This window comes from Neopelma chrysocephalum, unplaced genomic scaffold (assembly GCF_003984885.1).
Source record: "Neopelma chrysocephalum unplaced genomic scaffold, ASM398488v2 Primary Assembly neopelma1_84, whole genome shotgun sequence".
Lineage (NCBI taxonomy): Eukaryota > Metazoa > Chordata > Aves > Passeriformes > Pipridae > Neopelma > Neopelma chrysocephalum.
In genome coordinates, this window is record NW_020897746.1 from 8,532,079 (window position 1) to 8,553,629 (window position 21,551).

General features: G+C 41.1%; 2 protein-coding genes across 6 annotated transcripts in view; one reads left to right on the forward strand and one right to left on the reverse strand.

Annotated features, from left to right (window-relative positions):
- Window positions 1-1,714: 1,714 nt before the first annotated feature.
- On the forward strand, window positions 1,715-18,003 carry CEP95 (centrosomal protein 95). 4 transcript variants are annotated; one of them, XM_027692001.1, is made up of 23 exons: window positions 1,715-1,860; window positions 3,186-3,314; window positions 3,566-3,673; window positions 4,138-4,248; window positions 5,234-5,342; window positions 5,784-5,893; window positions 6,627-6,749; window positions 7,216-7,415; window positions 7,834-7,903; window positions 8,527-8,615; window positions 9,730-9,850; window positions 10,164-10,297; window positions 10,478-10,589; window positions 10,947-11,095; window positions 11,372-11,464; window positions 11,854-12,004; window positions 13,097-13,257; window positions 13,701-13,775; window positions 14,234-14,386; window positions 15,406-15,552; window positions 15,646-15,717; window positions 15,793-15,976; window positions 17,212-18,003. In XM_027692001.1, exons 1-22 carry the CDS (start codon window positions 1,821-1,823, stop codon window positions 15,967-15,969), a joined length of 2,634 nt encoding a protein of 877 aa, XP_027547802.1. In that variant the 5' UTR covers window positions 1,715-1,820; the 3' UTR covers window positions 15,970-15,976; window positions 17,212-18,003. The 4 variants fall into 4 exon arrangements, with proteins under 4 accessions (XP_027547802.1, XP_027547804.1, XP_027547801.1 ...); XM_027692003.1 differs by having other exon boundaries at window positions 9,730-9,851; window positions 10,168-10,297; window positions 15,793-18,003; XM_027692000.1 differs by having other exon boundaries at window positions 15,793-18,003.
- Window positions 17,467-21,551, reverse strand: part of SMURF2 (SMAD specific E3 ubiquitin protein ligase 2) — a 58,540-nt gene continuing 54,455 nt past the window's right edge. For both annotated transcript variants that reach the window (XM_027692005.1, XM_027692006.1), the window contains exon 19: window positions 17,467-21,288. In XM_027692005.1, coding sequence (XP_027547806.1) covers window positions 21,189-21,288 — 100 coding nt within the window. In that variant the 3' untranslated portion in view covers window positions 17,467-21,188. The remainder of the gene's footprint in view (window positions 21,289-21,551) is intronic.

The window sequence follows — 21,551 nt, forward strand, 5'->3', positions numbered from 1 at the left end:
TATTTCTAAGTATCCTTGCCATTTTCTATTTATTGACAAGAAATTCACAGTATTTATGGTCCGGACCCCATACAGATTTACATAATGAAAGTATAAAGATGTTTATGATCTGTTCTGTATTATTTTCTAACAATTTTTTCTTTTTTTTTTTGATTGTTGCTAAGAATAGAGCAAGGTTTGCAAAGACTAGATGTTTCCACGACATCTTCCTCGAACATAACACTTCAGTCAGGCTTATCTTTGTTTATGAATAGCTACAGCTGTTCGCCCTTCAGTAATTTGGAATTCCACCTCTTTTTCTTGCAATTAACTTTTTCTCTTAGTAGCACTCCAATTTGACCAGTTTTGTTAATACTATCCCTGCACATTTCTAATAGAGGAACCTCTCCAATTTTTTTCAGTATGGACTTACTGATTTAATATGGCTTTTAAAAGATTTTTCTCCCCAAATGCTTCTTTTAACAGTCTATACCTACTGACCCTGCAGACTTCCTGTTTCTGAGGAGTCTGGAAAAGGTTTTTGCAAAGGCTCCAAAAATAACAAATTATCTGAGTTTTTCTTGTTCTATTACATTTATTTTAACACAGCTAATTTGATTTTTTTGTTTGTGTATAATGGTGGCTCCTGTTTCTGTGCTGTTTAATCTTTCTAAGGTTTTAAAGAATTGAAAAGACTAAACAAAAGCCTCGCCTCTGCCTTGCCTGCAAGCATTTAGTCTGCAAGGAACTCCTTTCGATTTCCTTTGTGAAAAACTTCCTTATTTTTCTGTTCCGCCCAAGTTAAACACCATCAATTTTCCTGTTTTCCTAATTTGAGCCAATATATGGAAACAAAACAGGGCTTTACAGAGCTGTGTGTGTATCAAACTGCAATCCATGTTTAGTTTAGCGTCATAGCACTGATATGTGTTTGCTTACCTGCACAAAAGCTCTTTTGTGTTCCTAAGATGATGTGTGGATTTGGATTTATATCTACACATGACACCCGGGGGCTGCTGGAGCTCACATCGCTGAGGTTTATTTGCTGCCAGTCATTGTTCTCACAGCCATAATTGGGATCTCAGCTGCCTCTCTCACGCTCCAGGACTTTAAGGACAAAGGGCACCGTTTTATCCTAGCTTTGCGTGACTTGATGCAACACGGAAATTCCAGAATTCCTAAGAAGGATGTGGAATACTGTTCCTCAGTGAGGAAGATTCCACAATCCAGCCTTCCCAAAAACCTGCATGCTAACAGCTAATAGAGTAAGTTTCACTAGGCAAACCGTTCTAAATCTTGTTTTTAATAAAGGTTTTAACACTCCTTCCATGCACAGAAGCCATGAAAACCTGGATCACCTGGCAATTAACAGCAAACCCCCGGTAATGGACACACCGGCCGGCAAATCCCCTAGGCCAGGGCCGCAAGGTCAAGTGCTGGAACCTTCGCCAGGCCGGCCTCTCCCCACCTATTTCACCGAGAAAACGCCCACAGCCGCCTCGGTTCAGGTGACGGAGGCGGAACCGCCCGGGCACCCCCCACACGCACCGCCGCCATTTTACACCGGCAGCGCCCTCGGAAGCCAGGGGCGCTCCCGGGGCTGATTCGTCCTGCGCAGAGGGCTCAGGGGGCTGCGGCACGGACCGGGGGGAGCCGTGAGGGGACTGAAAACACCGCCCGCAGAGCAGGACCGGGACAGGAACAGGAACCGGGACCATCCCAGGGACCGGGACAGGGACAGCGCCCTCCCTTGGCGTACGTGGCGGGTAGCCCCGCCTCTTCCTGCGCCGCCCGCCCAATGAGCGCGCGGGACGCGGTTTAAATGGCGGGGGCGGGGGCCGATGGCCGTTGGTGCCGCCATGGGCAGCGCTGAGGGCACAGGTAGGGCCGCGCTCCTTCAGGGCTCCTCGGGGCATTGGCCACCGCTCCCTGAGGGCACCGACTACCTCCCCGGGGCTTGCCGTGTCCCTGTTCGGTCCTTCGCTGCGCGGCCTTGCGGTGGGGCGGGTCCCGGTCCCGCGGCGCCGGGGAGCCCCCGTCTCTACCTTGTCACCCCCCAGCTGCTCGCATCGCTGGCACTGTTTTATTCAGTCCCTTGAAGCTGTCTTTTCCTTGTGTTGTGGCTTTTAAAGCTCTTTATGTTAACCTCCCTGTCCTCTCCCCGGTGGCGCTTTTAAATTAATAAAGCTGGAGATGAACAATAAGTGGAGTCTTCCAAGACATCAACCTGAAGTGTAGGGGATGCTACTTTACCTTTCATGCACCTGAAATTATTAAAATGCTTAAATAAAGTGATATCTGGAACTGATGGAAGAGTGAAGGGATGGAAAAGTAACACTCCCTCTGTACAGAAGTGAAAAAACTGTACAAGCTGGTCTCTCTTGTAATAACTGTATAGTTTTTCCTTCCAAAGATGACTGATCCCTTCTCCAACAATTAAAGTCCTTAATACTTGCTAAAATACCACACTGATTTGCAAAAGCAGCATCGTGGGGGGGGAGAGGAATCCAACTGTGAGAGATCACAGGCTAAGGGAGATAAAGAATTTAGTTCTTCCAAGTTGATGTTTGAACTGGGTGACAAGGAAGAAAGCAGAGGATACATGTACCTCAAAGCACTTTGATTCCAGGAATCAAAGTTTTGGGGAAATCAGGCTGTTAATGCACATCTCATTGTACTCCTCAGAGCATGTAGTTGGTGGGGCCAGCTCCGTGTTCTTGTAATACCTAAAAAAACTAATAAAAGTAATCCCAGAATCTAACTTTCCTGGGGAATATTTACATTTGCAGTGATATCATTGCCTAAGAGTATTAGAGAACCTGCACTTGTAAGAGAAGCTCCTGCTTTTCAAAGGACTACATGTCATTTCTGATTATTGATAAAGAGCATATCAAAGCTTCATAAATTCTTCAAGGATTGGAATTCCCAGCTACGAGGCCACATCCAAATTTGTTTTCCATTATATGAAAGCAAAAAGTAACCTGCCCAGCCTGTGGTACTTTAGTGCCCTTCAGCTCCCAAGTCCAGTTGTGCTGTGACTATACTTGTACAATATATTCAATATTTTGGGTTATTGGAATGGCCTGGCTGAGTTTGACCACCTCTGGTGAAGTCAAAGACATTTGCAGGAGCTCCATCTTTAACTAACCATGTCCTTACTTCTGTGTCTTTCAGTTCTGACATTAATATGTTTTACTTCTTAATAGATTGGGTTGATGTTGCCAATGATCTTTTAAGGAGCTGTCACCTAAACCTGCACATAAACCATCTCTCAGAATGTGGTGCTGAAGTGTTTGTTCGTCTTTACGAGTCAATCTTAGGAGAAAAAGTACCAGGTAGGAATGATAATTTTTAAATATTTTTATTTTTGTCACTGTGTATTCTGTAATGAAAAAAAAAAGGAAAAAGTTTGTGCTTCGTATTTTTGAAAGATTTCATATAACCATATAATATTTGGGCTTTTCACCAAGTACAAGGTACTGAAAAAAATACTAATTTGTAAGCAGAAGTTAGAGTAGTTTAATTAAAGTACCTGCAATAAGATGGCCATTTGGATAGCCTAAAATCTATTATTTCTTTTAAACAGATTTCATAGCTACTCCCAGGAGCCAAGAGGATGATGCACATAATGTACAAGCAGTAATAGATTCCCTGGCACTAGACTATTTGCAGGTCAGCTTGTCTCACATCACTGGTAAGTATTTGTTTTAATGAGACAAACATCAGCTGAGTATCTGTGTGGTTTAATTGGAATAATTTATAAGAACCATGTGTTATACAGCATGCTTTCATACTTGCATGAAGGTCTTTGTCTCACAGTGAATGTCATCAGAACACTGAACCCTTGCCTTGGACATCAGGTTATAAACTGAAACAGCAAGCAGAGAATAAATAAGAGGAAAATATCCCTGAATATTTTTCTTGTGCATGGAAGCAGTTATTGCATCAATAAACTTTCACTTAATAGAACTGAAAATATGCAAATTTAGGATGCTAAAAGATACCTTAAGCTTACATGTGTAGCCATAACCAAGTGATCAGTTGTCTTCTGAGCTGACACCTTCACGAGAATTCCCAAGCACTCTCCTCCAGAAAACTTGGAGAATTTTTCTTTTGTGAAGTACTAATTATTAATATGTGGCATTACCTTCTCTTCAGGTGAGAACATTGTGAAAGGAGAGAGGGAATCTATCAAAAACCTCCTTGAAATATTTGATGGTTTGTTAGAGTATCTGACAGAAGCCAGTGAATGTTCTTCTCGCACTGGAGGTGAGCAGACATGTAAACCCAAAGTGTTTCCAATGAAGCAAAGATTTATTTGGTGTTTTTCCCTTATTTATAACCTTGACAATGCAGAAAAGGAGAAAGACAAACTGACCATATGAGGGAGGAAATTTCAGTGGCCAAACCGAGTGTTTGCATTCCTTATTTTCATAAACAATAACAAAATAATTTCCCCCCAAACTTGTTAAAAGGCAAGAATCGGAGTACATTATCTTTCTGCTTCATTCTTGTAGCAGAAACCTACTCTAGACAATTCATCCTCTGTTAGCTGCTTTTCAACCTGTCAGTCAAATGATTTAGGATTAGGATTCAGGGAGAGAAATGTTGGCTTTAATTGGAACAATGAGCAAATGTCCCTTTTACTTACTAGCAGACAAGTGAGGTGGGTCTTGGGAGTAAATCCAGAGCAGGGGTTATTTTGAGAAAAATTCTAAATGGGAAGAGAAGCTGTTCAGCCCTGCAGAGGCATCTTAGGCCTGAGCACTGGTCTCCCTATCTTAGGGCTGATAAGAACTGTCACCACTGGCTGTTGCACCCTGTGAGTAAAGGGGAGAGCCCTTGGTGGCTGAGACAATTCCCTCCTGTCCTGTTCCACAGTGGATGGCAGGAAAAGGACAGTAGCAATTTTCAGTGCCTGTACTTCTGCTTTTCCCTTCCCTCAGACTGCTGCTGCTGTTACCCTGTTAGTGGCTCCAATTTTCTAGCTGTAAGTACAGGACTTAATTCTTTTGAGGAAGAAGGAAGATTGATTTATAATTGGAACAATAGGATATGTGACAGTGCTATAATTTTTCAAAACTCACCATGCAAGTTGTGCCCCTCCCAAGGGGAAGCATTACATGGCAGTTTAGGTATTGTCATTGTAATGCTTCATTACTTTAAACTGTTTTGGTGATATTGGAACTAATAGCTCTTAGTTTATAGGTGGAAGTAGTTTTCTTGAAAATAATTACCTCTTGGTTATTAACAGATGAGGCAAATGTGCTGTCCAGTAATGAAACTCAAACTGCATCTCAAGAGCAGCTGGAAAGCAATGGTGAACAACTTACAGAACATCCAATACTCTCATCAGCTGAAGGGTAAGAACAATTCTGAATATTTGTATTGACATAGAGACTGACCATCTTTGTGTACCTGTAGAGAAAGTAGTAAGTTTTTAGTAGTGTGGAAACACACTGATTACATATATCAAATGGAATGAGGTAACTCTCCTTTGGTCAGGCAGCAAGAGGGCTAAAATTAGATCCAGAACTTTTTTTTTGGAAGAGTGCTGATGGCATTTTGTTTCCCTTAAGTTTACTTTATAAACTTTAATCAGTTCTAAACAATTGTATTTTAGCGACACTGAATTCTGTTTGTCTTTGTCACTCCTACCTTGGTTTGTCCTGTGGAAGGAGGGCTCGTGTCCCACACTGTCACAGCCACTGTCTGGTGTCACAGCTCTTCTGCAGCTCCATCTCGTGGGCTGAAGGGGCAGAGACTTTGAGAGTAAATATTTCATGGCTTTATGTTCCCCTTAGGTCCCAGTCAGAATATTTCATTCTAACTTGTGATACAGATGGCTCAGAATCTACTGGTGAATTGATTAGACTTGGAGACACTGCTCATTCATTTTCCAGGAGAGAGGAAGGTGAGTTTGGGTGAAAAAACATTTAAGACCACACTCTAGTAACACTTCTAGGCTTTTTTTGTTGTTTCTTTTTTTCAAAGTTATTTCTTTCAGGCAACAAATACTGTTTTAAATTCTTATTTCACCAACCCACAATAAACAGATACCTGTAGCTGATCTTGCTAAAGTTAAAATTTCTGAAAGTAAGTATTCCACACAGTTTTTCATGACTCCTGAGCCACATTATTTGGATAAAGGTTTGTTGTTTGATTTCTAGTTCAGTTCTGCTCCAAAGGCATTTTATCTTGTTCAATAGAATAGGAGAATTCCGAAGACTTGAATGTATTTCATTTATTGCAGTGTAAGATGTATTATTTAGGGCTGTAAAAAGACTAATAAGTTCATTCTCAAAGAAGACTTGCTAGGAGTGTGGGTGCCACTTCAAAGCATTATGGGTGGCTCTGAAACAAAAAATATGCAGACAACTTGAAGGGAGTTCATTCTTATTTCCTATTTCCCTATAACAATATTCCTATTCTTATTGGTGGTTAATCTCTTCAAGTAGAGACATAAAGGAATATTATGAATTATGAACATTTCATTGACTGGAATTACAAGTAAGAATTTAACAGACCTATTTTGATCATAGTATGGATTGCTGACACCAATTAATTAATGTAGCAGACAAGAAAATTGTCCATCTAAAGATGCTTTATAGATCTTAATTTAATCTTTTTCAACATCCACTTTCCAGAATTTCAGTTTCCTATACTGTTACTGCCAGAAAAGGATGAGGGAGTGGAAGAATCTAAAAGCTTAGAGGCTTTTGCAACATTGCCCAGTCAGTTCTCTGAAGGTGAGATTGGAAAGGAAGATGGTGAGTATTGATTGTTCTGACAGCTCATCCACCTGATTTTAACTTAGGGGTATAGGGAACTAAGGTAGTGCAGAGGAGAACTTTAGGAATGGATAGAAACACTTAAAATAAATTCTTTTCAGAAATATGATATTTTAGTGTCCCAGAGCATGCAAAGTTTCATTATCCTGGGGTATTTCTGCTTAGCTGGGATTTGGCTTCAGACAGGATTTTTTTAATTGTGGCTTGTGGTTTTTTTTTTCTTTTGTGGTTCAGTAAGAAAAATACTGAAAGTAAAAAGTCCTAGTGGAAGATCCTCACATCCAAAATCATGTTCTCAAGGCATAGAAATGTTACAGTACTGTCCTATGCCATCCCAGATGGCAGCTAACATTAGATATTTAGATACTTCCCTTACAGACAATACACAAAAGCATGTCCTGCTTTCACAGATAACACCTCAAGTTCTTTGTATGTGTCTCTTCAGGATGGATGGAGTCTGTTCATGCTGCTGAGCCTCACAAAGAGGGTTTGAGTGCCAGTGCTACAAAACTGGGGGAGCCCATCCAGCAAGCCATTCCTCTGCTCCCCCCCTTCCAGCCTTCACATCCTGGATGGAGAGATTACCACAGCTCAGACAGACAGGCAGCAGCTTTGGCAAGCAGTCAGGGAGTGAAAATTCCTACTGTAAGGAAAAACCTATCCTTTGATTATTTATTTTATTTTTTTTTTCAGTAACCAATAGTGCTTTCATTTTAAAACCTAGTTCACTTGCAGAATGGGAGTAGTTGGTCTCTGAAGAACACTTCTGAATGTGTCAGAGTTTATCTCAGTTCAAAGAATTTTGGATTGTGGATTCATTCTTCACTAAGTGTCCAGGGAGGAATTTAATTTGAGGGGTGTGTTTATTTTGTACACATATACATACACATCCTCATAATCAATGTAACTGCCCAGTTGACAATATAGCAAACAAAATAATTATGGTGATTTTTATCTTCTGTAAAATCAGCATTGGTTTCCATTTGCAGACAAACCTAATGTATGACCTTCCTGTCAGCACTCTCCTGTGAATTTACAGAACACATGTTGCTTTTTATTTCAGCTTGAAAAGTCACCTACTGAAATATCTGATGATGTTTCTGGTAGTCTCCCACTATCAAGAAAGATCCCTGGTGAGAGAAAATTTTGCTTCCTATAGGGGAACTCTTAAGTATCAAACATTGCATTTATTTTTACTGGCACCACAAGAAACATGGTTTTGAAACTACTAGTGCATTGCAGCCACAAGTTCATATTTCTATCTCTGTTTTATAGAGAAACAAAAATAGGTTACTTTTAATCTTTTCCCTGTGCTGGAAAAAAGTAATCCATGTCCTCAGTTCAACTCCTTTCTTAGTTAATCCCGTTAAGATGGGCCTGCACTACAGAAATCTCTTCCAGCAGATAACTCCCATGGCTGAGCTTATTCTGAGCAGAGAAACATGGACCAAACAAGCCAGTTTCAACTCTAAGCAAAAAAACCCCCATGAACTGCTATTGTAGAAAAGCTTTAGAAGCTGGTTTTTTTTCAGTACTCATTTTCTCTGTTGCCTGGGAAACACTGCTTACCTTTCCAGTTTCCATAGCACTGCCATGACACCGAGTGCTGAGGACTCCAGAGATTACCAAAATGAATGTCACAACTGTGTCACCACCGTTGCTTTGTCATTCTCTTCTCTTTGAGTATCTCTTTGAATGTCTCTTTGGATGCAAAGGCCGTGGCTCACACCTTGTTTTCCCTTGTTCCCCACATCAGAAGGCACAGTGCAGCCTGAAGCATCACCTCACACATACCTGTCATCTGCTGCAGTGGGATCAGGTGATGCTGAGGACAATGAGATAAAGGTACATGTTGCATCTTTAGTTATGGAAGTTCATTCAGTATTTTTGGATTTCTGCTTAATTCTCTTGCTTTCCTCAATATACAGTCAGTGTTGATAGACTATGACTATGTACAGTTTGTAAGTCACATCAGTTCTTAGTTCTTTCTGGAGCTGTTTGCTCCAAAAAGTGCATGAGCCAACACCCAGAGAGTTCTAATTTAACACAACCAACCAGTCACTAGTTATCTTGCCTTTTAATCAAAAATACACAAAACACAAGAGTACAGTCACATCCTTTCTCTGAAGTGTGTCAGCGTTCTAAATTAGTAAGAATTTTGGGATTTTGGGGTTGTTCAACCTCCAATAAAACTTAGATTTACTCCCTTATTAAGATCACCATACTGCCTGGTTATATGGTTTCATTTTATTTTATTGCTTTGTCCTTTGCTTTTCAAAAACTGAATAATGCAAAGCCCACAAATTGATCAGCAGATGCCATTCTGTGCCCATAGAAATATGTCTGTGTAGGAAATTTCTTGCTCTGGAAACACTATTTTTGCCTTCTGCAACCACAAGAGGTACTCACAGACTCCACTTGCTCCTATAGTTTCACTGGCTTTTACTTCTGCATTGTCTCTTTAAAACATTGTTTCTGTTTAAAACTCGTTTTCCATTGGTGCCTGTACAAGTCCATGCATGGCAACCCCAAATTACTCCTGCTTGAACAGAGAAGTTACCAGGCAGTACCAAACCAGTGTAACTAAGTGGCACAAGGACACAAATGTTCTCTTTTGGCTCTCTGTGCGTTGCAGCTCTGAAATTCAGCTTATTTCCATTGCCTGGCATCAGCCCCAGGCTAATGAGGGATACTCACCACTTAACCTAGACCTTGTTCTGATTCACTGGCTGAGCTGTAGATGATTCTTGAACTGATATTCTACATTTTTGCTGCTCTATTGCTTTAAACATTATTTCTCTAAAGCACACTATCTTCAGTCAGGGACCTGGAAATATAGCTATTTTTATATGTCTGTATCCACAGGGTTTGAGATGATTCTATTGTATCTGTTGTATCATCTCTCTACTCATGTGATCTATAAGATTTTAATAAAATGCCAATTCACTACTTTTCCTAGGTTCCTCTGGTACCTGAGCCTTCTACATCTGTGTCCTCTGTAGATGAAAAATTCTCACTACATGTTGAACAATTAACACAAACTCCAAGACCTGAATCCAGGTACCTGCCTACAACATCAAGGCAAGTTCAGTTTTTTGGTCCTGAACCACACTAGCACTTTAATTTCCATGGCCATCCAGCCCCACTTTCCTTTTTAAATAAGATCTCTTCTTCCTTGGCTGTGTGACAGTGAAAGATTAATGTTAATAGAAAGATTTCCTGTTTCTCTTGACATATATTCATGTTCTTAAATATAGTTATAGGCACTTACATATTCAGCTTCTACTTAATCCTGTAAAAATGTGCTTATGCAAAAAGTGAATGGGAATTGGGTGAGATAATGCTTATCTTCAAGTTTTAGTACAGAAATGAAATCTGTTTTGGTTTTTTTTTGCAGATACGAAAATTCTACCACAGATTCACTTGAAGATTCCCTTTCCCAGGGACCAGCCCAGAAGAAGCTGCCTGAGCAAGAGCTTCATGAAGCATCAGAAAAACTGTCTCGCAGGCTCAATGAACTGGATTTAGTAAGTGCAATCTCTTTGTTGGGCTGAGCAGCCTGGCTTTAGTCATGACAGTGGAGAGAACAAGAATATAAATTTAACATGGATGAAATGAAAATCCACAGCTAACTCTGGCTTTAGTTCATTCAAAATTTAGAACTGTCTGTTGAACCTGAACCCCCTCAAAAAACATGTATCCCTTAGATGTTAAAGAGAGCTTTGGGTGAGTGCAGCAGAGAAGAGCTGACAGATGAAGACAACCTGTCCCAGCACAGTGACAGTGTCATGGACTATGGCCACAGGACAGCTGGGAGAGGTAACCATTCTGATGCCAGTTAAGTATTGGGGTGGAAAAGAATATAAAAAACCCCTTTCCATGTAAAGCTGATACACTGAATTACTCAGAGTTAATTACTAAGTTTTGTATTGTTTGTTCACTTATATTTTGTCTCTGATCCAAACCCGAGCAACAGTAACAGAATTACAACCAAATTCCTATTTAACACTTAAATAGCTATGGTAAAACTGTACCAAAAATACAAGGCAAACACAGCTGCAGTAAAGAATGTACACAAAGTGGGGGGAGGGACAGAATACAAGCTCCCAGGACTGTGGTTCTGAAACGAGGGCCTGGTCACAATTACACCTCACTGGTTTTTTTGTCTCAAATTAGCTCCAAGGTACCCAAGCAGGCCCCGATCCCTTTCTCCACCCTCACGTTTATATCAGCACCAGGAAGATAAACTCTGTGGTAATGAACACATAAAGACAATCCGCTGCCAGCTGCAAAAAGAAAGGGACGAGAGAACAAGAAAAGCAAAGGTAATTCCTAGGTTAGACTTTGTGGTAATTCTTACCAACAGTTATACTAAACCCATGAAAAATGCTCTTACTTGATGGAGAATCTGGCCTCCTTTAGTAATCATATGCTGTTGTATCTGTACCTGCTGAGGAAGAGACTTTAAACCCCAAATTTTGCAAATAAAAGAGAGTTTAAAGTGGAAGAAGCTCCTTTGACCCACACAGCAAACAAGTTAATGAGCTGGTTGTGTGGACTGATTATTTCCTCTGACAAGTCCTTCTATTTTTATTTTCTAGGTGGTCAATAAAGCTTATGAAGATGAACTAAGGATTTATGAAGCCAAGGAGAGGCTTAAACTTTGCAAGCTCAGAGAAGTCCTCAGGGAAATTGTAGGTGATGCACTGTGGGGATTGTTGGTTGTGTTTTGTTTGGTTGGTTTTTTCCTTTTCAAATCTGCCTGGATGATCTGTGCAGGCACTTTTGGGTACAAAAACCTCTTGTAACTTGTCACAGTTACAGCACTGTGTACTACTAAAGTAGTGACTTAGTAGTGTTAAGTGCTGCAGAAAAGCTGAGGTTATGCAACAATGATTTTTAACCTTTATTTGAACCCTGACCTGCATTTGGTGAATTCTGGCCTTCTGGAGAACCCAGTGCAATATGTCCAAGTTCTCACTCTAAAGTTTCAAAGACATTTAAGCTCTGATGGCCAAACTGTGTTCTATCAGTCTTTCCCTTCTCATACCTGTTCTCCATCTGTTTTACATCTGCTCCTAAGGAACAAGAATACAAAGAAAACATCTTTAAAGAACCTCCAAAAGTGTCTCAGCCAGTGAAAGTTTATTCGAGAAAAACCACACCTCGGATTCCCAAATACAGCCAGTGGATTCCAAAACGAGGGGCCATGAAGCCAAAGCAAGCAGATCCAAGTAAGAACTGCAAAACTATACTTGGTGGAAAACTGGCATCTTTTGAAAGCATGTGTTGAACTCCAAGAATAAAGGCACCAGTCCAACATATACCAGGCAGCTGCAGCATTTTCCCCTTCTTCTGACCTCTATATGTCTGGATTTTTGTTAGGGAAGATAATGCTCTAAGTAAATGTAAGCCATCAATGCACAATCAAACTGTGACCCATTTGCTACTTCCTTAAAATCCTTTGGATTATTTTCAGGGCTTGTTTCCATTACTGCTACTCCTGTGCTTGTTCCACTACAGTCTGAGCTCTCCTTCTGTTCTTTTTCTGAGCGTGTATCAGATTTAAAATTGGGCCTTTGGCTTGAGCTGAGCCACGTGCAGGTAACAGGGGAGGATCTGTCAGGACCCTGCCATTGTGCTGTTAATGCTGCCACTGGTTTTACTGGGCAGGTGATGCTCTAAGAACAGCCAGGATGCAAATCCCAGGCTCAGTTTTGGTAACCAGCACTGTGTGTGTTTATGGATCCCCTACATGCCTGGGTGTTGCTCAGCTACACTGCCTGATTTTTTTCCCAGTTTTTAAAGGGCATGTACTTGGTAAATACCCTTTTGTTTCATCTCCCCATCATCTTTTCCTGCCAGAAAGATCAAAGATGTACTGGGAACGAGCTGGTTGCAAACCAGTTTATTTTGCACTTGTTTACTTGACCTGGATCTGTCATTACTCCTGTGGTGTTGGCATATTTTAAGTTGCTGCAACCAGAGAGAGAGGGACAGCTAAAGAAATCACTGATTAGTAATGGTCAGAACCAGATGAAGCAAGAGGGGGATACATGTCTTAACTGTATGTGGTGGTGGGAGGGAAATAACACCTGAGCTTTAAAAGCAATTCTTCAGAAAAAAACAACAAAAGGTTGGGATTAGTCTCTGCTGCTGGACTGGCAGGATGATGTTATGTCCTGCTGGGTTCAGCCTGACACTGTAACAGCAGGATGGTATTTTATAGAATTCAATATAAAATATTTCATAACTTAGTCTGGACAAATTGACCGCTAAATGTATTCTGCAGGAATTTATTGCTTACATCTGTCTTTACCTTACAGTGATGATAAGGGACAATGACCTCCTGGTGAAGCTGCTGGAAGAGTTTCCCTCCCTGCACATTTCCCACCATGCTCTGAATAAAATGTGGGAGCGGCAGCTCGCGCAGACGGAGCACCTGCAGGCAGCTCCTGGCAGACCGAGACCCAAACTCCTAAATGAGGTGAGTGTTCTCATTTTACCTGCTGAGTGTCAGCAGAGAAATCCTGACACAACATCAGCAGCCACGTGCAGCACAGACAGGGCACCTGCACACCGTGAAAGGCTGGATGTCTGAGCTGGGTTAAACAGGGATGTACAAATTTAGAGACATGGATTCAACTTATCAGCCACTGGAATATAATGGTCCTTTTTTATCCTCATTTCTCTAGTACTGCCTGGGGTTGCTATTGGCTTTTTAAAAGCACTTTGTGGTTTCAAGTGCTAGTTCTGAATAGTCTTTTAGTTTAAAGGTTAGTTGTGAGATACAAAAGTTGATTAACTTCTACGAGGTAACTCTCAACATAAAGGCCAAAACACAGCAGAGGGGCAATGTTTATACCTCCAATATACAACAGCTTGTCCTGCAGAATGATGAAGTAATCAGCTTTTTTTTAAAACCTCCAGGTTCAACAAGCCCTGAGGAAGCAAGAGCTTCTTGCTGCAATTATTAAAAAAGATCAAGAGCACAGCAAGAGACTGGTATGTTCTTTGGAGGGTATCTGTTACATAATACATTCATGGTGAGCTACCTAGAATGCATATTCCTTGGTCAGGAAAGTGGTTTTTTATCTTATGACAGTTTTATGCTTGTTGAGTAGCTGTGGTCTCAAATGCCATGTGATGTTTGTTGTGTGGCTACTGGGGTCATGGGAATGGAGTATTATTTTTATTACACTGCATTGTTGCTTTAAAAGGTCAAATTCTAGAACTGTGCAAGGAGGAGAACCTTCAGGCTCTGGGTGTTGCAGCTCCCACGGCAGCACTGACTCCAAAATTCTGTAGTGCCTCTGCTGTGCTACATCAGTGGTGACTAAAGCTTTAAACCACAACTGCAGTGTAAAACTGGGGTGTGGGGAAGAACCCTAATTAATTACCAATGATTAACAAAGCAATACCTGTTGGCAGTTTGGTCTTACAGTTGCTTGTTCTCCTTTTAGCACGAATTCAAGACCCGCATCTCCCGCCAGAAATGGGCTCAGAACAAAGTGACAGAGAAACGGCAGCAAGCGGCTCGAGCCAGGAGATACTATGAGGATTACAGGGTGCAGCTGAGGGCCAAGCTGATGAGAGCCAGGACACGGGAGGAGAAGGTAAGGAAAAGATTCCTGCTCTGCAAGGGTGCAATTCCTTTGTGTTTGCACCCCAGTGCTGAGCACCCATCGTCCAGTAGCTCAACTAATCCTACAAGTAGAGAGCAAGTGAAGTGACCAGAGCAGAGCCAGGATTAAGTGATTGGTCGGTCACTGATGAAACAGTTCCTTCTTTGGAAACATGGATACAGTGTAGGGCAAATCCCTGTGGAACAAGAAAAGCTTCTTCAGGTTAAAAGGAGAGGAAGGTGAAGTATTAGTATGGAAAAACAGGGCTGGTAACGTGAGAAATTGGGGAAACGAGTTTTCAGAAATAGTAGGATTAAGAAATTGTTCCTATAGTTACTATCCAAAGAAAACAATCTAAATCTTCAGTTAAGATGATGATCAAACAGCAACTTTGTTATTCAGTTGTGTTTGTTAAACAAAGTGGACTTTGTGACAGATATGATCTCTAATTAGGGCTGGATATCAGGGAGAAGGAAAGCAAGGAGAGCTGTTAGACTTTGCAAGAGCAGATACAAAACTATCACCTTTTAAAATAAAAGATTAGAAGTTTAGTGCATAATCCACTGTTAGTGATTTGGGAACTGTTTGCCTCAAGCTGTGAGCTACAGCTGGTAAGTGTTCTTGTGTAGAAATGGAAAGCCTGAGTCCAGACTGGATTTCCTGCTGCTGGAAATCTGGACGAAGGTCCTGAAATTGGACTCAGAATGCAGGGTGGGCTGTAAATCACAGTGCATGTTCAAAGGCCCTGGCTTGTACTGTCGGGTCATATGACTAACCTGACATGAAAAAATGATTTTATCTCCCAGAATTTCAGCTAAATGAGTAATACAAACCCAGCTCAGCTGTATCTGCACCACCATTCCTAGCTGCACAACTGGACTTTTTCCTGGGCAGTGGCCTGTCCTCCTGTGATCACCATTCCAGCAGGAGATGCAGCAGCTGAAAAGTGTAACCGTACACTTACAGGTTTCTGGGAAAGTTTCAGGTTTGCTTTTCTTAATTACTGGCAGATATTTAAAAACTTATTTGAAGAAGGCTTAGAAATTCAGAAGCAAAGACTGAGGGACCTGAGAGCGTACGCTCAGGAGAAGCGCGATGAGCAACGGAGAGAACACCAGAACGAGCTGGAGTCCATGGAGAACTACTACAAGGGTCAGGTAAAGCTTGATCTGCCTCAGGCAGCTCATATTTTTACATTAGAACTCTTTCTTTTCTTTAATTGGTTCAACTCACACATGTGTTATGCTTAGTTTGCCATGCTAGCAGAAGCTATATCTCAAGAATTCCAAAAAATCCAAACCAGGGAGAAAGCACAAGCACAGGTAAGTCTTCTCAATTTTGTCTCGTTGTGTTTTCTTTTTACATGCTGTGGCTAATGTCAGGGGTTTTTTTTTTAGATGCTACAGAAATCAAAAAGAGAACTGAGATCAAAGATGGAAAAGGAAATACAGCAACTGCAAGCAGCAATCATGTACAATGATGATGACACCTTTTTTCAAGAACTAGAAGCAGACAGACTGAGGTCTAGACTTCAGATGGCTTCCTTCCAGTACAGCCAAGGCCATTTCTTTTAAGACTTAGGTAAATGTCACTGGCCAAGATGATGAGAATCTTTGAGAGCTGCTGTAACGGGAAGATGGTCTGTGGCTGTTTTTTTCTCCAGAACATTTGGTTTGTCATTTTGACCTGTCAGGGGTGTAGCTGCTGGGAACTGGGATCCCCACAGCACTTTTATGATGACCAATAAAGTTTTTGAAGTACTTTCTACCTTCTTAGCAAGGCTGTGATAATGTTGAGCTCTACCCAAAGGCAGTGGGATGGAGTCAGAGTGCTTTATCCTGGTGGAACAGTTGGATGCTGAGCCTCCTCTGCATCTGTGCTGGGGCTGTTGTTGCTAAGCCACACTAACACCATTAGCCAGAAGTTACTGGATTGGAAAGCTCACAAAGAACAAGAAGATCTTTAAAAGAACATCAGAGGTTCAAGTTTCCTGTGAAAGGCCAAGTTAGAGAATGGCTGCAATAAACCTGACATAAAAAGATCAGGAATTCAGATACACTGAGGGAGGACTGACTCTTATTCCATTACTTCTTCCATTCAATACTGTGTTTGCAGTGTTGGTGTTGCTGACCTGTACAACATAAAGGCACATAAAATACTCCCCCCATGCTACAAATGTACTGGGAAAAATAGTTTGAAATAGAAAACAATGAAAATTCTTCTAAAGCAGTAAAAGATGAGCTTCTGCAAGAGCTGAACCCTGGGAAGGAGCTGTGGCCATTACTGACACAATCTCCTCTGCCTGACAAAATTTAAACTTTTAAGTAGTTTATCTTGGTAATGAGGATGAACTAAAGTTTAATTTTAAACAGGCTCTAGTAGAAGAGTTCTTGCTTAAAACTGCTGTGTGAGAAGTGACAGAGATATAGTTATTAATTGCATTATACTCACAATATTTGAAGGTTGCCATGAGGTGGTGTCTGATGGAACTGACAACACACTCAGGGAATTCAGACTCGTGCACTGAAAGGAAAAAGAACTAAACAGGAAAAAAAAAGACCTCAGCAGCTGGAGAAGCTTCTTTTACAGATTAAACACACCAGCCAGCAGTTAGAGCATGAGATACTTCACCTCAAAAATACAGACCCAAAAAACACACACCAAAAACCAGAAACACAAACCTTGCCTTTTACAACCCTTTCCAGGGAGTTGCTTTAAGCCTGGTTGACCTGAAGTCTCTAAGGGACAACACTTACCAGCTCAGTTGATGAAATTTAGCAAGTATTTACCAAATTTACCTTTTTTTCCCCCTGAAGGAAGAGGGTTTAGCTTTGCTGAGTTTTGAGAGGAGCCATCTGTTCACCAATGCCAAGATAATGCCAGGACATGAGAGCCAGAAGTAAGACCTGTTGTGCTTGACTAGAACATTCTTGTTCTTGACTAGAGTCCTTTCTGTAGGTACCAGCACACAGAAAGACACCAAGTTTTACATGTTTTCTCCTGAAACAAAGTCGAGTTACTTAAAAATGACATTTTACATTTTAAAGATTTAAATAATAAAAACTTCAAACTTTTAAAACCATTGATGCTGTGACAGTGCAAACAGCATACAATTTATTGCTCAACTTCTGCATGGGTACATACATTAAGTACTTAAAAACCATTTTATACAGATTTTGTTTGTTGTTGTTAAAGCTCATGTAACAGCTGGGTGAAAATACAATGATACCAACGCTAAAACACTCGGTAATAAATACAATGGAAATGATAAACTAAGAACTGTCAGTTTGTGGAGGAGTAATTACACTTGGATAAACTAATTACAACTACAGACAAAGCTCTGAGGATGTGGTAGAGCCAGGACTTACTACATAGTGTAAAGTACAACCAGTGGCACCTGGTAATGGTGTGGTGCTGTTTCAAACCCAAAGCCATCAGAACATGCTACATCCAGCTGGAGGATGACAGAGAAGCAAAGCTTTGACTTCCATCAATGCAGCCAGTTCAAATGCACCAGAAGTTCAATACAGATGTAGTGTTGGAGACCAGCAATTTAAAAAAAAAAAAAAAGTGTGCTCTGGACTTTAGTACAACACAAAAAAATTTTGGTACAAATAAATCAGTTTAGGGAAACTGAAACTATGTGCAAAAAAAAAAAATTAGAATACATACTGTACAAAGCACCATTACAAAACTCTTTACACCGAGAAATTAAATCCTCTGAAACTCAACTGTGTATATTTGAAATCTACAAAAGTCACTGTTCATAATTAAACATTCATCATGAAAAGCAACAGCATAAAACCATGATGTGACATCTCTCTAAAACAACTAAAGACTGGATAAAGTAAAACCCAGTAAGAGGGACACATTGAAATAAATATTCACATTAATCATGGGGTGAAAGTCCAAGGTTAAAATGCAATATTAGGCTTAGCACCTTTTTTGAGGGGAAAGTAGCTGACATGGTCTTAAAACAAAATTTTGCAAAGGAATCAACCCTTTACCATTTTCAGATAAACATCTGACTGGGTGATGAGGTGCTTTAGTTAAAGCTCTTAGACTTTATGAAGGTAGAAAGGCACTCAAAATACTTGGTATATTCATCCTCATCTGTCAGCTATGGAAAGTCCAATGCAGATTTGTCTAGCTTTGCCTATAATATATTAAATTTAAAATATTTATCTGTGGCAGTTAAAAAAAAATTCTCTGTGCCATAAGAAAACGTTTGGTAGAAAAACAGATGTACTGCTAAGGCTGCTGTGAAAACGAATGTAACCATCAGCTGGTCTCGGGTCTGTGTTCTGCAGAGCTCATCTCCTCCCTCCTCAAAAATGCTTTCATGACATCAGGGTGGCCATAACTGTGTTCAATAAACCCACCAGGCTCAGGGAGCAGGATCCTGGGAGGGGGTCAGGAGACAGGGCAGGGACAGAGCTGGGCTGGGCTGTCTGGCACAAATCCCCCCAAGTCACCTCACAGGGCCCTGACTTCTCCTAAAAGCTGCAGCAAACCAGATTTTACATCTGCCATGGTGTCTCTCATGACCAGGGAGCAGCAAGAGCAGGGGAAAATAAAAAAACCCCTCACTTCTACAACACCGGAGTGTCCTGTGAAGGGGAGTCACAGGAACCCATGTCTGTAAAATGCCTGTGACTCCATCACACCCCAGCACGTGCAGGGGGTGAGCAGAGGCTCTGGGAGAGTCTGGAGCTTGTTCCCAACCACGGGCAGAGTTGTGAGTGAGGAACACACTGGGCAACAACCACCTGCTTTGCTCTCCCAGGCCCCTGGACTGATCACAGTAGCAGCTTCTCTGGTACCAGAATTACCTGGAAGTTGTGAATTAGGGAGCCCAGCATGGATGCAAAAACACCACCAGCCCTTCAACAGGAGTGCAAGAGTCCCTTGACATTAAAAAAAAGGGTCTGATCTATCTCAAACCTGGCTGTCAAACCAAGTCTCTTGGCTTTCTGTTCACATCCCTAAGTAGCCTCACCCTGCAGCCAGCCCAGAATGGGAAACAAGTCCCTCAGAACAACCCTGCCAGCAACAGCTGTACAAAAAAAATAATCCAATGAACATGTGGCTTTGGCTCACCAGATTCTCACCACAAGTCGACAAAAGCAGTCCCTTGCCCACTATTCTAATACACAACATCCAGCAGCAGTGCACTCACTGTGGCAGTCAGACTTGGCAGAACAAAACTGAGCTCAAGCTCCACAGAACAAACAGAAAATGAGCTGGTTCACTGTGACTTCCACTGCAAACATGGAACAGCTGCTTCCATCCCATCCCTTCAGCATTTCCAACACCTCTGACTTTCTTCTCATTGGCCATGTAAAAATAGTGCAGGTTTGGTGATGAATTGTAACCCGAGTTACGGAACCACAACGCTGATTGGAAAAAAAACATCTACTTATTCCAAATATCCTCATGGCTCAGAGGAGAATGGCACCATCTCTTGAGCAGCCTCCTTTATCCACACACCACGAGCAGGTCAGACAGATCTTAACTGAGAATTTCCAAACTAACATCAAAGTTCAGTTCCCTCTACTGGTAGTGCATTTTATTCCCCTTTGAAGAGATCAACCCATGTTATAATTCATATATATACTTACTTCCATCCCTACAATCAATAAATTATGTGCTCTTACAACCCCATTTCCAAAGCACATTACACGTATTTCAGTCAATACACCATTTTTCCTTAGTTGTAACTTAAACCCACGTGTCATGAGCAGCTGGACAAAGATTACAACGTGTTTTACCTGATAAATCTTTAGCATCAACAAATACAGAACATGATTTGGCTGCATTCAAACAAACTTTGGTTGACTGGACAGGGTGGGTTCTGAAAGGAACTGCCCAGAGGCTTCTGCTGGCAAAGCCCACCAGCTCTTCAAGAGCTGAAAAATGCAGTGTTTCAATTTAAAGTTAAAAGCAACAAAAAATACTCTTGACAGACTCGTTAGAAAAAAGGCTGTTTTTAAAAAAAATCCAAACATCTACTGTTCATTAAAAAAGGTTATTCCACATGTTAACACCAGGACTGTACAAACACAGTCTGTGTCACTCCCACTAGAAATTCTGCTGGAGGAATCTGACAAGTGATATAAATAGGACCCCAAAACGTTCGGAATTCATGCTTGAAAAATATAAAAAACCCCCTTGTGGCAACATTTACCTTGAATTTACATTGCAGAATATAATGTTTTACTATAAGAAAATGCAGTTAACATGTAAGTGGCTTTAATTAAAAAGGTTAATGATTCTTTCAGCCAATTTTATGCAAAGTTAGAATAATCCAAAATATTTTTTTTTTCCAAAAATAGCAGGTATAGATGCTGTTCAGTATCATACATTTAAAACAGGCTGAAACGTGACTTGTACCGACTGCTGAAGTTGTGTCTTGGTATCTGAGAATAGAAATCAGGTAGGCAAATATAATAGATTACCTCTTACAAAAATAGTAGTAGTCTTTAAGTATAGAATACTGCTTAACTGTTGAAATGTAGGAAAAGTCAGCATTCTGTATGTTCAAGATATTAGTTTTTAATAGCAGCTGAATGATCCTATGGCAGGAACCACAGAACCCATTTTCTTGAAATAAAAAATAATAATAAAAAAAAATTAAAAAAAAAATCCAAGGTTGTCCTTTCCCTCCCAGTGTCCTAGTGTAGAAAAGGGAAAGTTTCCTGTATTTCAAGCATTTCTTGAGTCTTGGCTGAGGGAAGGAAGGGCTGTCTGGCTGACAGGAGTATAAATAGAGTCTGGGAGAGGCTGGGAAGGGTCATTCCACAGCAAAGCCACAGGTCTCCTCGATGGCCGTGAGCAGCTTCTCGTAGAGCTTCTCGTAGCTCTCGTACGGGGGAATGTCGATCCTGTTGAAGCTGAGGGGGGAACAGAGAGGATTCAGCTGCCTGAGCTCCAAAAACCACCTGCAAAGGTCTGTCCCACCTCATCTAACTGCAAACAGGGGCACCAGGACTGAGCGAGGCCAACGCACCTCCAGCTCAACACCAGCAAGTCGAGTTTTCTCTGCTGCCTAAGGGACAGTTTATGTCACAAAAGGAGGGGATGACAAAGGGAAAAAGAACTAAGACTGCTCAAAATAAACAGACAGCAGATTGGTCTGAATCTACTGATCACAAGA

Bases quoted from the DNA above. Each gene is read 5' to 3' on its own strand.
- CEP95 (XM_027692000.1), top strand. From the start codon at position 1,821: ATGGCCGTTGGTGCCGCCATGGGCAGCGCTGAGGGCACAG. The intron at 3,674-4,137 runs GTAAGTATTTGT...CCTTCTCTTCAG, and splicing joins CAGCTTGTCTCACATCACTG to GTGAGAACATTGTGAAAGGA. The intron at 13,776-14,233 runs GTATGTTCTTTG...TTCTCCTTTTAG, and splicing joins AAGAGCACAGCAAGAGACTG to CACGAATTCAAGACCCGCAT.